The following is a 16,806-nucleotide window of genomic DNA, read 5'->3' as shown; positions in this document are numbered from 1 at the left end:
TGCAAAAGTTGTACATTTTATCTAAAACAGATAGACCTAACACTATCTCTTATTCTGTTTTCTTTGACAACAAGTATCCCACCCTCCACTAAAAGTTGACATGAAGTTTTGTCATCCCCTGCATCACATGTGTAGGTGTCTTCATCTGAAGAGCAAACATCTTCGATGGTCAGCTGCCTGTAGACATCCTGGCTGATTAGCTGATACTTCTTGCAGGGCAGGAGCTCCTTCCTGTTCTTGTACCATCTGACCTGAGCATTAGGCCGTGACACCTGGCACTCTAGTAAACCCCTGTGGCGATACATGGCAATTTTGACCCTCAGTGGTCGAGATATTTGGACTGGCAGCTCTATAAGAAAAGAACAAAAAACATTGATGGTGAAAAAATGTTTATCTTTAACAGTTGAATATCCTATTTTTATTGTGCATTGAAGATGTCTGATTTAGTCAGAAATTTGAACAGCAATGTTTACATTGCTGTATATCAGGTGGGAGTGTGTTGACTCACCTTTTACTGTAAGAGTGGCGTAAGATGAAATCCGCTCTGCAGTGAATCTGATTTCACCTGCATGTTCTGGTCTGACTGACTTGAAGAGCAAAGCATGAGCTTTTCCTGAAATTAGATTATGTTGAATCCATCATGTCTAGTTGTCTTTGAGTCCAGGATGTATTTTAAAGACTAAATGAGAAGCAAACACAGTTGTGAACATCTGTGCTTGTGAATGATTGATTTTCTCACCCTGATGTCTTATCTTGATGTTGTCTCCAGGTCGGATTCTGCAGTCATCACGATACCACCGACCATCCAGATCCACCTGATTCACTTCGCATATAAAACTAACGGGTTGACGCTCAAGCGTATCCACATCCTCCAGCTCTTTCACAATATATATGTCTCTAGCTGACAGAAAAATGTAAAGTATGACTATCGTGTTAATAATAAGATTATAATGTGCTTTTTCAAATCGTTGCATCATTTTTTTATTACTTGATAAAGAATGAGTAAAATGAGAAAAAATGCTGATAATAATTCATATGTTCCTGACTCGAGTACATAATATTAGAGGACAGAAAAAAAATACAATAATGAGAAACTATTGTTTCTAACAAAATTACTTATAGCACAAGGTGCTGTAACAGTTGTAATTGTGTGGTGTGTCTTTAAGGCAGCTTAAGATACTGTTTAGTGAGATCACAACTATGCATCACTGCCCTCTAGAGTTATGAGAGAATGTCTGATGTTTGATGAGAGATCAGATGTTTAAGTGGGTTTTGTGAAGCTGATGCAGATAGTGCTTAAAGGACAAAACATGGTTTTCCAAGTTTTTGACTAAATATTACTGTCACCTTCTCTCAAACACTAAATACTAAAACAACCCCCATTACAGCATCCTAATACTTTTTGTTCCACCAGAGTACAAATATAACATGGCAGAGGGTTCTTTCTATTAAAAACTAACCGTTGGGCTGTCATCGGGTATAATAAGCAGAATATTGATGGGTGTAACTCCCCTGTTGTCAAGTATGGTGGAACACACACTGAGTGTGCTGCATCACCTTACCTCTAACAATGAGTCTGCCTGATGTCTGAACCTCACTGGCCTGGAAACAGTATAAACCAGCATCTCCCAAAGCCACTCGGTTTAGGATGAGGCTGTGTTTCTTCCCATGCGTGCCGATGCGACAACTTGGTTTCGACTTAACCTGCATCCCATCCCTGATCCAAACGCCTTCTATGTAAGCCAGGTTAAGAGTCACCTCAAAGGAGCAGCTCTCACACTCGGACACCTCCACATCCTCCAATCCTTTCACCACTTTCAGTCGGTTCACTGGCAACCACACAACATTAGAGTATTGAGAGGCGGCTAATCAGAGCACAAAAACCACTGAAAATTGTTTTGAAAGTAAGTTTGATTGGAAAACCTACTTGCAGCTGCAACAATCCCTCCAGTTTTATTGTCCCCCATATCTCCAGAGGATGGTGGATGTTTATTTACTTTCTACAAGGAATCTGCAGTGAAAAGAAAAAAGAAATAAGGTTCTAAGTAGATATCCGTTACATCTTTATGAAAAAAAAATGTCTTACTAAGACTAAAACAAACCTCAATCTCTTTCCACTCATTCATTTAGTTTGAGATCACACGTCACAACGACAATTTTGCCATTATTACGGAAACACACAAATGCAATGACCTAACACACAGCCTACTACTGAAAATGTTTTTACTAGAGGCCTGACCAACCAAAGATAAAACCCAATACTTATTCTCTCATATGTACAATCTTTGTGATAGCATGCCAGCCATCCTCTGCAGTGCAGAATGGAGTAATCTCTTGTCACTTCGCTCTGCTGCATTCAGAACCACCTAGACTCAGCAGTGATGCCAGAGACCTTAGACCTGAGACTGAGGCAGAGGGCTTCCTTCCATCAGGAAAAACTAAACATGCATTAGCAAGAATATGCAATATTGCCCTAATTAGTACACATTATTCACTTGAGGCTGAGGGGCTGAATACAAATGCATGACAAGCTCTCATAAGAACCCATTTTTGACATAATTATAATTTTGTGGTTTAATGTCAAAATGTAAAAAAAAAAAGAAGTTCAAGGGTTCTGAATACTTTTGCAAGGCACTGTAACACAAGATAATATGGTGACAAACACTGGTTGCCAACAATCAATCTTAAGGTCCTTAAATAATAAGGACAACGTTATACTTTTGAGTCTCAAAACTACATCTCATTTTTATTATGTTTTCTCAGGCCTCGCCACTACAAAAGATTAGACTCTTTTGGTTTAGAAGTGTGTTAATGGGAATATTTGCTCATTTCTTTCAAGAAAGTATATTTAAGGTCAGACACTGATGTTGTACGAGGCTTGGCTCACAGCCTCCCCACCGTTTCATCCCAATAAATTTCCTATGGTTGGAGGTCAAGCCAGTACAGCAAGTCCCGTTCCTATACACCAGTCTCACCCAATCATGTCCTCACAGGCCTTGATTTGCACACAGTTGTCCAGTAACGCTTGAACTGAAGCGGCCATCTCCTGATTGTCCCTATAGAGTCAGGAGAAGGCCTGACTCTATAGTCAGACCAAACTGTTTTGGTAAGTTGAAGCATAAAGAGTTCTGGACCCCAACCTCTGAAGAAAACAGCTCCACACCATAATTCCATCTGCACAAAACTTTACACTTGATGCAAGGGTCAGACAAGTGCTGTTTGGCAAATGCCAAACCCAAACTTGTCTATTGGATTGCCAGAAAGAATGACATGATTTGTCTCTCCAGAGAACATTTCTCCACTGGTCTAGAATCTGGTTTATGTGTGCTTGACATCGCTGTATTTGATGCTTTGTGTTGCACTTGGTGACGTCTCACAGGTAGCTAGATGTTCTAATGAAGGCCACATGAAGCTCTGAGGTCTGTAACTATACTCTGCAAAGAGTTGGAGACCTCTATACACTATATACAAGCCAACATCCACAGAATCCACTACGGGATTTTCCTTGGATTACTCCTGTTTTGGCTAAGTTGTTGTTATTCCTAATTGCTTCCACTTTGTCATAATATCACTAATAATTGACTGTGGAATAGTTTGAGGAAATCTCATGACTGGACTTGATGCACAGGTGGCATCCTATCATAGAAACGCACTTGAATTCACTGAGCAACTCTTTCTTTTACAGATCTTTGTAGAAGTATTACTCACAATTAGGGGCTGGGTCTTAAACACAGGCAGCCATGAAAGTAACTGGAACACTTGAACGTAGTGACAAAGTGTTGACCCAATACTTTTGGCTTTATGGTGTATCAAAAGATATCATGCAGAGTTGACAGACTGACAACAATATGTCAGCAATGGTGTAAATCTAATAAACAAATACATCTGACAAAACCTAAAAATAAAAAGCAGATGATGTTAAAATACTACTGTCAAATGTTTAGTCTTTAGCAGGAGTCAGATATATTGTGGAAAAGATTAGTCAAGGCTTTAGACTTTTACAAATGATAAGACATCAAATGCAGTGATTAACTTACCTAAACTTGCAGATAGAATGTCCTTACATCCATCTTGTTGCCTCAGGAAAATTATAAATTATCCATTATGACATCAGATCTGTCAATCCTGCCTTATACAAAGCCTTCAAGTTGAACGGAAAAAGCTTAACCAGTAAAAAGTAAGTCCACGTTTGTTTGCTACATCCAGGTCTCTAAAGTTGACAGCCTATAATACGCTTAGTGTTTTTGTGGTGTGATGGAGCAGGGTGCCGAACAGCTGACATATCTGTCCCCACATACTAACCTCCAAAATAGCATTCTGGCAGTGTGAAGGCAAAGATAGCTTTGGCTTTAATTGTGCTGGGAGGCAACTCGTTTTCAAGCATCAATGAAACCATCAACAATCTAAATCCAAACTACAGGATTAGTGTGTTTGATGGTTTTCTCTGCGCATGAATCAGTGGCTCACAATTTTCCTCAAAACAATAAAGAGACCTTCTTGCATCATGTTGTAGCTTGATAACCCTCTTAAGTGTTCACTGATGTCTGGCATTGGTTTAAACTTCAGGTCAGATGAAATCATTTCCATGGATCTCCAAGGGGGGTTTCCATCTGCTGCTGCAGTGGAAAGGACATCAAAGATTAAGCAACATGAAGTATCCTATTTCACTGAATAAAGACAAAAAAAAAAGCACCAGAAAAATATTTCCACACACTGATTACATTACATTTATTTCAATTTGGATAAGTTGAAAAGTAATAAGTTAAAGTAATTCAAACATTAACTATCTTAAATTGACAACTCTCACTCTCTTTCTTTACTATCTCTATTATATTTTCTTTATTTTTAACCATACTTAAAGTTTATGGGTCACCTCATCTGCATGAAACACAGTCAGCAGCAACCACTGCTGTGTCTAAACCCTTGTGATGGACAGGTCCATGTGTTGTGGAGCTTTGTTAAGACCAGTGAAACTCTAGCGACATAATAATCTCTGTTGAGTCCTACCGGGACACAAGAAAACAACTTGTCGTCACACAGACAAGAATAGTAGTATAAAGAATTAAATTGCTATCTGCTCACAAGTCCTTATCAGCTTTTTTTATTTATGTATTTATTTTTAACTCAAATTATCTTTGACATTTAAAAATAGAAACAAAATGAGTTCTGATGCTTTGATTTTTGGACTATTTTCCTTACATCACATCCAAAAAGATATCTGAAAAGGCATAAAGCTTGCAAAAGTAACTTAGTACACTGTGGCCTATTCAAGGTGTACACAAAAATAGGTTACTTAGCTAATAACTTACTTGACCTTCAAATAGTGTATCCAAGTAATCAACATGTAAAACAGCAATCATGTCAAAACAGACATTCTGTTGTGATTAGATGTTATAATCATATTTTATAACAACATTCAGTGCCATGAAAAAGTGTTTGCCTCCTTCCAGATATACTTTGGGGGTTTTTTTCAGTCGTCCTGAAACTAATTTAAAGTTAAGACAAATATAACATGAGTGAAGACAAGAATCAGCTGTCAAATTTTTAAAAGCTTCATTTTAAAAAGTTCTCCATCAATTAGCACTAGGTGAAAAGTTTATGCTCCTAAAGGAATAATGATGTAAATGTTATTAACCGCATCTTTATGTTTGATTACTACCAGATCTGTAAAATCAAGAATTTCCTGGAACACAGTCTGTTTGACGTGAGTTGGGTTTTCCCACTACATCTGATGCAAAACTCAGAAAAAGACGGTAAAGCATTGTGGTGGTAGTGTAATAGTCTGAACCTGCTCAGTTTCTTTAAGACGTGGACAACTTACTGTGAGAGATGGAACCATGAATTCTGCTCTCGGCCAGAAAGTCTCAAAAGATAATGTCGGCCTTTCATTTGAGCTTAAGCTCTAGCGTATTTGGGTTATGGACAATTCGAAGTACACCTGTTGACTTATGACTCTCACTCATAAAAAAAACAAACTATGATGCTGCTGCACATCCCTATAAAAACTGCCTATTGTTTGGATTTTGTCTTTCTTTCTTTGGATTTATATAAAAATTTCTTTGATATAAAATATTTCAGTTTTACCAAGAAACAGGACAAAAAGAGAAATAATTAAAGGGGTAGTAGCCTTATACCTTTTCACAACAGTGAACTCTTAAGCATAGCAGCAAAATCAAACTTTATCTGCATCGTTGTGCATGTGAGAGTGTGAAGATGCAAAACAAACCACAGAAATAAATATGAGAAATCTTTATTATAAAGACATTAATTAGAACCTCACTGGAATATTTAATAGGAAACATTAAAATGAGATTTTCTTCTTACAACATGTATTCGACACAAAAATAAGGGCATTTGTGTTTGATAAATTGCCTCTGTTGCAATGTTTTCTTGGCAATGAATCTTACTCCATTAGAAAGTTTGTTTATTTCCTCTAAACTGTGTCACATTTGTAAGGAAAAAGCATTTAATTGTTGGGCAGCAGAGTTGAGTGTGTCGGCTGTGCCCTTGGAAAAACTTGCCAGATCCTCTCTGCCAAATGCCAACATCTTTTTCTGCAACTGGCTCTTGTTTGGCGTCCCTTATTCGATCAGATGATTGAAGTCTGAAGAAACAAGACATATTACTAATTTAATGATTTAATTTAACAAATAGCCTGGTACTTCCATCTCAGACTGGTCACTAACTTGATTACACACTAGTGGGATCACTTCCCATCCATTTAGCATTACATCGATGAAGTGATAACGTATGGTTTGGTTTTAAACGCTGCTTGACACCTTCAGTAGTTTTGCACTGTCAACCATATTTTCTGTACTTCCTTTGGAGAAGTATGAATGGCCAAACTCGGCTCAGACGCGATTCCTCTTCGTGGCATATGATAAGCCCCTCTATGGTGGGGTGTGCATTGAAGTGTTCGAAAATAGAACTCGGTTTCTTAAAGTGGAGATATTGAATTGCCAATGACTGCAAAATCTCATCTCGATATCTCTCAGATTAGTGGCGCTTTGGGAAGTTTTACATTTATACAATAAAAACACTCCACAAAACAAATGCATTTTCCTTTCAAATGTGGCACAATTTAAATAAAAAGAAGGAGGTTTTCCAAATATATAGACTTACTGCCAAGTGATGTCACAGCAACAAATACTGACCAAACAAAATGTCCTTACTTTTTGTGCAGTTTTATTTTTTCTTTTTGCTCTTTGCATCTTTTGCTTTAAGTAGTGCGTCTTCTTTTTCAGCAGCAGCTTTAGTCCTTCTTTTTCCTAGAGGTGTTTTTGCATACCAGTTCTGAAGAAAAACAAAGAAAATGTCCTAAATACATGCCTTAAAAATACAAAATTATAATCTGAAAACAGAAATAAAAGACTTTTCCACTTTTTCTAACTACAACTTTAGCCATATCACAGAAAGAATCAGAATTCTTCTTCTAAACCTGCTTTAAATTGCTTTTTGAATATTGCTGCTTCAACATACTTTTAGCGCCTCTTCCTCCTTCTGGAGCACGGGCTCAAACTTGGCAAGTGGTACAATAAAATCATCAGCAGTGAGGGGTTGCTTTGTCAAGTCATTGATGCGATCCTTGGTGACAACACTGCTGATGACCTGCACCATATGGCCTGGAGTGTAGCCATCAGTCACCTTCGTCAGAGAGGTGAGGTCCAAAGCGTTTGTTATTTTTCCTCCTTGCTTTTTAATAAGTTTCTCCCACAAAACTAAAATTACACAGAATTAATAGTTATTTTATTCCACATTACCACAAGTCTAATTTTCATCATTTTTATGAATTACTGTGTGTCATGTCTTTACTGTATCTTGAGCCGTAGTCAGGTCTTGGGATGAGGATGATTTTGCCATACATTTTACACATCGATTTAAGTTCAGAATTCTGTGGGGCTTTTGTTGTTCCAATTATCAGGACACGATCTTCTGGTTTGATCAGTTTAAGACACTTAGGCAAATCTTTTTTCAGTCGCCTAGGTTCCAGCTGTTCATAAAACACAAAAGAGTTAAAACTGCAATGAAATTAAATCAATCAAAATATTTTATTTTACAATTTGAGTTATGAATGTTTTTTTTTATTATCTGAAGTACCTGTTCTTCATCCTTGGGAACTTTTTTGTAGAACATTTTCTCCGCATCTTGAATCCAAATCACAGAGGGTTGCAAAAGTCTTGCAACCTGAATATAAATCGACTATGAAAAACTGCTTCTGTACTATTTGGCTAACCGACTGCTAAAAGAACATTCAGTACATCAAATATTTTCAGTGATGATTTGCAACTCTGCACATTGTTATAAGTAGGTAAGGCCATAAACTTCTAACAATACAAAAGAAGCAAACACTCATCCAATCATAGTGTTTGTAAGCCATTAAAATGAATAATCTTTCCCAAAAATCTGACCTGTTCTGAAGACTAAGCGAATATTTTGATATGTACATTTTAAAGGCAAAAATATAAACCACAAAGAAAGAAATTTTGTCAGCGTGAACTCTTAGGCAACACCTTCTCTGGTTCTTCTGTTGTTCTTATTACCCAAATGTTTAGATTTATGTGACAACGGTCTAGAAAACCTCTGCTTCTCAAATTAGGAGAAAACCTTTTCAAATAATCTGTGGAAAATACTTAAAAACGATGTGTTTTTTGCTGACATTCTCAAATAGAGTTACGTAAGAATATAGAAATATAGCAACTTTGAAGGATGTCTTCAATCTTAACATCTAAGTAATATTAGAAAATTGAAGCAATGTTTTGGCATCCAGAGTCCTACCTTAAACACCATATGAAGCATCATGGCCATTCCAGGCTTGCCTGGGTATTTTCCTGCTGTGCTATAGGGGGACAAATCAAACATAGTGGCCCCCGTCTCCTGGCAAATTGCATGGACCAACATGCTCTTGCCCACACCTGCGGGTCCCACCAGCAGTATGGACTTTATTAAGGGAGCCTTCTCATGAACCTCTGGAGCGCCTGCAAACCACATACATTTCAACCATACAAGTATCATAAATTCATGTTTACATACATTAATATTATTGTTTTAAATACAAAATATTTAAAATAAGTTTCATACCTAATGGTAAAATTCCATATAAAGATAAGACTTGACGGACATCTAACAATGATGGCATGGGTTCGATGTCATTTTGTCTCAATGTAGTGCCAAGATAATTATAGTCACCTGAAAAGGAAATAGAAAACAGAAATTTTGTTATTTGCCTGTTATTTTTGATTAAGAGTTGAATGAAGTTTCTGTAATATGTAGAAGGCAGTTTTATCATTAAAGAACATATCACTGTCCTTAATATAAAAAAATTATCTTAGATAGGCAGCATTTCATGCCAAAATCTATAAATAAACCTCAATAAACAGTTATTATTAACACATTTTACAGAAGCTACATTTGCTAAAGACTTATTAGTTTAATCAGTTTTCACATAACCTGGCAAAGGAGCCAGAAGAGGGCAGCACATAATAGCTAATTCCATGGTAGATGAAAATGAATTTCTTCTTTTAAAAGAGTTTGCTTGTTTCCACACATCTCTTGCAATCTGAGGTAAGCGTCACAAATACAACTACAGAAAAAATATATTTGCCAATGTCTTACCCAAGAAATCTTGCATCCGGAAATTTTTTGCCCGTTTCAGTAAGCCTTGCTGCACCAGCTCTTCACACAAAGACTCAAGGGTCCTAGCAGATGTAAAGAAATTAAGTTTATGTTATTTTGGTGGTTTGTTCTGTTTTGTTTTGTTTCCTGAAACTTACAAATGTATGTGATCCCTTTAACATCACCTATCAGGTGTCAGATCTTTTTCCTTTTTCTTCTTCTTTCCACCTTTAGAACCTTTTTTCTTCTGTGTCGTCAATTAAGATAATAATCACATCAATGCAATGCATGCAAAATTAGATCAAATTTTAATGTTTTTACCTTTGGTCCTTTTTGTTTGCCAGGTTTTTCTTTATCTATAGCCAACTTCAACTCAGCAAGTTCCTCTCGCATCTCTTCATCGACCTGATAAAAGACGGAAAAATGGTGAGTGAGCATCTGTCTGTCTGCCTGACTTTTTGTCTGTGGAGTGTGTTGTAGCTAGGTAAATCTTTTTGAAGATAATTTCAAAAGGGTTAGACATACAAAAAAGCCCTCAAAGGTTTTACAACTGAATGTGAGGAATGGATCAAACTTTCTTCAGTCCTATGTCAGCGACTGGTGGATGGCTTGTAAAAGCTGTTAATTCAACTAAAGAGGATAACACTCGCTTTTAGGGATTTTTCTCATTTAGAGAAAAAACTTTTGATGGAGGGGCAACAATAAAAAAGAAACACCAGTGAAACACCTGTGTGAAGTTACATCCCTTTGTTTTTCAAATCTTAAATATTATATCGGCACAAAAGAAAATATTTTGGCCGCACAAACCTGTACAAATATAGCACAGTTGATTGATCAGCTTGGTAAGTGTGCGGATTACGTTTACTATCAACGTTGAAGAATTTTAAGCAATAATTTGAGCTGGCAAAAACTAAGGAAGGTTTAATGGTTAAATAAAATCAACAGTGACACGGGTACAGTGATACCTTTAATCGAACTTCCTCTTCTACGATTTTTCTCATTTCTTCCTTAACCAACTCCACTTCGTGAATCTGAGTGAAGTTTTCAGACTCATTACGGGTTTTCCAAACCTCTGTGAGTAGAAAGACTTTGTAAAGTTTTATGGTAATGCCAACAATTCTTTCACATGACTCTTTTGCTTAGAGGGAAGATTAGAACAACATAGAAGAAAACCATTATGGCACTTTGTCTTTTTAACTCACAATATATTCATGCTAGTGAGTGCAAGTACATACACAAGCATACTTGTGAGTGTACTCAGAAATCGTATTTTCATCATAAAGATTTGGGACTGTAAACAATCTTCAAACATCAGATTTCTTTAACATTTTACGTGTAAAACCACCTTCATATCTTTTGTTTGCCACTGCCAATTCTGAAAGAAAAGCAGATGGCATCATCGTCAACCCTTCCTCATCCTGTGAGTCCAAACAAAGTTGCATTAGATCATCACAAACAAGCAATACGCTGTGTAAGCTGCTCTAATGACAAGTTCAAATGTTTTCACTTACGTCCTCTGCACCCTTCGCCTTTCCCTTGTCTTTCTTCTCTTTTGCCTTCTTGTCGTCCTTCCCTTTTGCTTTTGATTTGGACGCTGCCTCCTCTTCTTGTAAAGCAATTTCTTCCACTAACTGAAAGTGACAAACAGTATTTTACAGAATATCCAGAAAATATTTATTTTTGCATTTAAGTCAAGATGCATTTCACCTGCTGAGGGGTTTTTTCAGCAAATATGATGGCTGAACCTCCCTCTTCAACAGTTGGGTAGTCTGGAAATAGTCCTGTGGTATTACTTTAAAACATAATGAAGAATAAGAAATCAGTGTCATTCACTGAAGTCAATAATTTTGAAAATACTTCTTTACATCAGCAAATACAACCCTACTGCAGGCCCAAACCTCACCGACATTCATAAAACCACTGTCGAATCTGATTCTTCATCGTCTTGGCCATGTCATTCCACTCAAATTCTCGTATTTGATTCACTATTGCATCTATTGCATTTAGGTAAATTTCCTCGTGTTTCTTTTGTCTAACTCGAATGGAAGCGTCAATAGCTTGGGCATCAATTTCTGCCTGAAGAGGCCCCTGGTATTTTGGATCCATAACCTGGCAAAAATAATAAATATGTTAACAAAATGTACTTGTTCCAAGATTTTAGAAAGGTAACTAGGGCAAAAAGAGATATAAAATTTAGAGTACAAAAATCATGAGCTCCAGCTTAAAGTAATACCTTATGGTGTACTATCAATACATAAATAAATGGTAGCTTTAAAATTTTTTTTTAATAATTTCAAAGTTCAGGATACACAACAAAATGGAACATCTGACTTACCATTCCAAGAAAAATCATCTCCTCATCTCGAGCAATCTTTGTTTTCTTTCTTTGTAAGTACCCCTTCCATATCTGCAAATAAAGTTCAACCAGAAAAATAAGGTCCAACAGATGAATTCCAGACAGAGAAAATGTCACATAATGTTTATGAGAAACAACCTTCTGAATGCGGATGGCGGCCAACTCATTGAAAGCTGATCCAGCGCCCTTGGCCCTGTGCCGTCTGTCGAAATTGCTAAATCTGATTTCTTTGTTTAACTTCGCCCTAACCCTGCCTTGCCACGCCCTCTCCACCATCTGAATGATCTTTATGGCCTCCTCTTCAGTCATAACTTTGTCCATTGAAGTCTGCAGGGACCACAAAAAAAGTCAAACAAAACCATGATAAACAAGGCAACACAAATAATTCTCTGATTGACCTGCTAAATATTAAGTCTTGCTTTTAATATAAAATAATGTCATGTTAAAGTCACTTTTAAACGTGAAATGCTTGCATGTGTACCAAAATCAAATGATTTGTTTCAAGTCCAAGATACTAAGAGTTCTATTTACAAGTAGTGTCATTTTAACCTACATCAAGGTCTTTTGAATCATCTGCCAAATTCAGGACATCCAGCACCATCGTTTTTCGTTCTTCAGTTTCTTTGCTGCGCTCACCGACAAAGAAGTATGGAATGGGGATCTCAAGTGCAGGCTAAAAAGACAATGATGCTAAGAGTTTGAGAGTTATCCTGTACAAATGCATCCAGTATCATGAAAAATGTCTTTCCAGTACCAGTTAAATATTTCTTCTGATTTTGTTTTCTTGTCAGTTAGTGAAATGCAAAAACTCTTCCACGGCACTTGAGATTTATCAACAATAAAAATAGTGTATGAAAATTAAACAAACCTATTTTCAAAAAAAAACTTACAGGTGTGAGTTTCAGTGCATGCAGGATGTCATCCACATAGTGGTACTCTGAAAACTCTTTTTCCACCATTTCATACTTCAGTTCTAGCACTCGCCCCATTACACCCTTGAGAAGCAGAAGAATAAGTCGTCTCTTCTGAGGGTGGACCAGCATGTTGTGGGCTTCCTCCAGCTGCCTGAAGACTTGAACGTAGCGCACATAAAGGGTCGCCAGCCGCTGGAAGAACACCACTCTGTCTCGCTGAGGTGGAGGGGGCACAGGAGGTAGTTCTTCAGCCAGGAGATAACTCAGCTCTGACATGGCCTCTTTCCAGACCTGGTTGTAGGAACTAGAACAGTTTAAACACGGAGATAAAATAAAGGAAAGACAAGAAATATTACACGATGACATTATATTTCAGGCAAGAGTATCCTAATGAAACAATGTATTGTAAATTGTACCTCAAAATACAATTTAGCATTAAGGTATAGTGGTGTGTACTTGTTCATAGTTCCCTGGCAAAAAAACCCAAAATGGATGTAGTAATACAATTACAAGATGCATAATATGGGGTTCCATTAGAGCCAAATTATGATTTAATGAGTTATAAAACCATACAGTACTTATTACTATTCACATTAATTCAGTTGTTTGTGAAACATCTCTAATCCATTGCTTTACTACTTCATTTACTTTAGAGCCTTTGACAGCATGTCAGTGTTTTTTTTAACTGAACGCCTTACTCCTTTCACCAACATTTTTCACTGTGGCCACTATGTCTTTCTTTCACCATAAAACATTTATCCAGAAAGAATTTGGCTTGCTCATATGGGCAGCTGCAAATTTTTGTCAAACTTCAAAGCTTTGATTTAGGTCAGCACCCTCTAAATCCATGTTGATGTTAAACTTGCTTCACTGCGGACAGGGACACTAATGTTCCAGTACCTCCAAGTCCAATAGGTTTGTGCCTCAGCGGATTATTCCTAATTATTCTAATGACTTTATTTCCACTGAAGGTGATAGCTTATGTCAATACTTGAACACAAGTCTGTGTTAACAGAAAATGGATCTCAAACACATCTCAGCTAGTTTTTGAAATGGAGTGAAAATATGTATTTAAATATGAATGCATAATCCTGACCCTGAGTATTAGAGAAAGCTCAAAATAAATTCCACTCGACTCTTCGTAGTTTCTATGAAATAATTACTTGACTGTGAATAACATTAAAAGTGGCTAAAGGACGCGTGACGTAATCTTCTCAGGGGTTCAGTAGATTTCCTGCCAGCAGGATGTTTAGTTACTTTATGGTTTGAAAATTACTTTCTTTAATCTTCTCAAAGAACTAAGTAGCATTAACTGAACGCTTTGACATGCATTTTGATTGGCAAGACACCAAACCTGTAAGTAGTTTATTTTCTTCCTTGCTGTGTCTCTGAAATCCTCCCACCAGCAGCTAGCTAAAATATCTTTGAGAAGCTAAACACTTGGGAATGAAACAACCGTAAAAACAAATTCCACAATGGTTTTTGGAAAGGTTACCTTTGCGACATGTCTGTGTGTCAATGGCGTGGGGGTAAAGCAGCACAATTATCAAATAAAGTGCCAAAACTGCGCTAAAATACGGGGCTCCGATCAGAGTTTCGACCTTTGTTTCCAGGCTAACCAATCGCGTTACCTGTTTCTATGGCAACCGCTAACAGTTGGAGTAACAGCGGAAGTTTATATTGTAGACAGGCGTGGCAGGATTGTTTTGTTTGTTTGTTTGTTTGTTTGTTTACGGAGAGAAAATAACTTTATGTTTGGTATTCAGGTTAAAATCAAGAAGATATGTTTTAATAATAAATAATTTTGATTCGTTTTTTAAAAGTAACGGAGAGACGTAACTATTACAGAAAGAAAATTCTGTTTGAAATTATATTAATAAAAAATAGGTGCAACTAACTAAAGAAACAGAGCTCTAAATAAATATTACAGTTTCACAACAAAAATACTTTGTTAATGAAATGTAGCAACAGTGCAAACTACCCGCAAGACTGCATGTCCTCCAAGTGGCACAGCAGGTTCAGCAGATGAATATAATATTAAAACAACCTTATTCACAAAAAACAAGAATCAGTTTAGCAAGAATGTGAGACTGTGACTGTGCACTGTAAAATAAAACAAATAAAGTATTCTTTTTTTATTATTTCAAAAGCCGTTTTACGGAAATGTGTTCACATCAGAAATAAACACAAAAAAGATCACTCAAAAAGTAGTTGACCTTTTCCTTTTCATTCTGAGAAAATAGTCTGTTTCTTATATTTTTGCCTCAATAACTGTAATAAAAAAAGCAAAGGCTTTATTATTTATTATGGCAGTAACATGGCCAACATAATGATGGGACTTGACAGTTTTTGGAGGGTATGCTACATACAGAAGGGCTATATCAAAGCATATTAGTAGAAAATTGAGTGGAAGGAAACATGTAGCAGAAATTACTACAGGCTAAAGAGTTGTGATCCAAATCCCTTTGAAGAGTTTGAGGGAGATTCATAAATTGTGGGAAACAGTTGGTGTTAATACTTTAAGAACCACAACTACTGCATTTCTTCCGTTAAGCTTCTCCTGAATCTGAGACAACTTCAGAGCCATCTAAAAGAAAATAAGAAGGACTATCAGTCAGGTATCCAAAGTCCTTCTTAAAGATAATAGTAAAATTTGGCTTTTATTTGGAAATCAAGATCCAAGAATCGGTCGGTGGACTTGAGAAGCACAGAACTCCACTGGTAAGTTTCCACAGTCAGTGATGATTTGGGGAGGGGAGCCGTACCATTTCTGTTCTTGGTCCAGTGTTTTTTTTTTTTTTTTATCTGGTCAACAGTAAGTGCAATCAGGAAATTTCATTTTTGAACAAGACCTGATCCCTACCTCTGACAAAGCACTGAGGGCAAATACATGTACATATTTTTCAGTAGCCAACAGCTCTGTATTAAAATCTTTTTTTATATATATCCTCTATACATTCTACGTTCCCTAACGTTGGTAGGTTGTCCCTGCAGGTTGTCAGTACCTGTAAGCCATAATCATGAAAATGAACTGAAATAAGCACAGGAAATATAGCACTCTGTGTGTAATAAATCCGTATCATAAATTGCAAATGCTGAAATAAATTAACTTTTCAAAGAGATTTTAATGTATTGAGATGCCCCACTACCTCTCTGTTCTTTCAACTTTTTTTTTTTTCTTAAATGTGATTTGACTTATAACTATCAATGACATATGGACAAAATTTGGACTTCATTTGTCATGCATTAGTCTAAATATTATTTTTGTTTGTTTGTTTGTTTGTTTCGCTCCGAGCTAAAGGGAAAATGAATGATTTCGTTTTTGTCCTCTCTAAAAATTCCAGTTTTAAATGAACCCTTACATACCCTGGCGTTATTCTTCCAAGCTGCATCACAATAAAGATTTCTGTTCGGGCGTTAACTTGCCGGATGGGTGCTCCTGGAGGCGCATTCTCTGCAGCGCTTACGAGGTCACAAGACTTGGACATCAGTGAACAAAAACATCGGCACGTTGACAGCTCGACTGCAAGCTTATAGGCCCTCAGATTCTCCAGTTCTCTGCATCCAGCATCCAACAAGTTGCTCCCTTTTGGAAAACGACTTTACTGCGCGCTGCTGCGCTCCTGTATTTTTCGTGCGCCAAGCTCTTCTTTAAAAAAAAAAAAGAGAGAGAGAGAGAGAGAGAGAAAAAATGCAATCGTAAAGCGCGTTTTCTTCTTTCCTCCCTCCTAAACTTTATCTCAAAAGGATCGCCGACTTTTTATGGGCTCGAATCAACTGCAGATGAAACTTTTCTTGTCGTGCGTAAAGGTGAGGGGCGCGCCAAAGTGAACATGTGCCTCTGGGACAAAAGAGGGGAAAAAATGCTCCGAAGATGTCAACATTGCTTTACCACCCACTCGAAATCGATTGCATTACCTTCAA

The 16,806-nt window shown here is 37.0% G+C and overlaps 2 protein-coding genes across 10 annotated transcripts in view; both read right to left on the bottom strand.

The window, feature by feature from the left end:
• The window catches only part of obscna (obscurin, cytoskeletal calmodulin and titin-interacting RhoGEF a), a 53,470-nt gene extending 48,931 nt beyond the window's left edge, over nt 1–4,539 (bottom strand). For 4 of the 6 annotated variants that reach the window (XM_081606382.1, XM_081606383.1, XM_081606385.1 and 1 more), the window contains exons 1-6: nt 4,038–4,539; nt 1,928–2,011; nt 1,563–1,829; nt 740–901; nt 509–613; nt 83–349 (exon numbers count right to left, since the gene is read on the bottom strand). In XM_081606382.1, coding sequence (XP_081462508.1) covers nt 83–349; nt 509–613; nt 740–901; nt 1,563–1,829; nt 1,928–1,967 — 841 coding nt within the window. In that variant the 5' untranslated portion in view covers nt 1,968–2,011; nt 4,038–4,539. The remainder of the gene's footprint in view (nt 1–82; nt 350–508; nt 614–739; nt 902–1,562; nt 1,830–1,927; nt 2,012–4,037) is intronic. The other 2 variants (XM_081606387.1, XM_081606386.1) reach the window with 1 other exon arrangement.
• Nucleotides 4,540–6,234: 1,695 nt separating this feature from the next.
• zgc:153738 (dynein regulatory complex subunit 11) lies at nt 6,235–16,443 on the bottom strand. 4 transcript variants are annotated; one of them, XM_008407983.3, is made up of 20 exons: nt 16,249–16,383; nt 12,859–13,186; nt 12,522–12,641; nt 12,107–12,295; nt 11,948–12,019; nt 11,516–11,721; nt 11,320–11,404; nt 11,124–11,243; nt 10,958–11,030; nt 10,578–10,684; nt 9,934–10,017; nt 9,798–9,859; nt 9,613–9,695; nt 9,079–9,186; nt 8,776–8,975; nt 8,098–8,184; nt 7,813–7,990; nt 7,480–7,718; nt 7,173–7,293; nt 6,235–6,604 (listed from the first exon to the last, which is right to left on the bottom strand). In XM_008407983.3, exons 1-19 carry the CDS (start codon nt 16,368–16,370, stop codon nt 7,186–7,188), a joined length of 2,571 nt encoding a protein of 856 aa, XP_008406205.1. In that variant the 5' UTR covers nt 16,371–16,383; the 3' UTR covers nt 6,235–6,604; nt 7,173–7,185. The 4 variants fall into 4 exon arrangements, with proteins under 4 accessions (XP_008406205.1, XP_008406206.1, XP_008406204.1 ...); XM_008407984.3 differs by having other exon boundaries at nt 6,235–7,293; nt 16,309–16,443; XM_008407982.3 differs by having other exon boundaries at nt 6,235–7,293.
• Between the last annotated feature and the right edge of the window lie 363 nt (nt 16,444–16,806).

The sequence above is a fragment of the Poecilia reticulata genome, chromosome 4 (genome assembly GCF_904066995.2).
Source record: "Poecilia reticulata chromosome 4, P_reticulata-male-v2, whole genome shotgun sequence".
Lineage (NCBI taxonomy): Eukaryota > Metazoa > Chordata > Actinopteri > Cyprinodontiformes > Poeciliidae > Poecilia > Poecilia reticulata.
The sequence above is the reverse complement of the archived record's forward strand: the minus strand, read 5'-3'. Positions and strand labels throughout refer to the sequence as shown.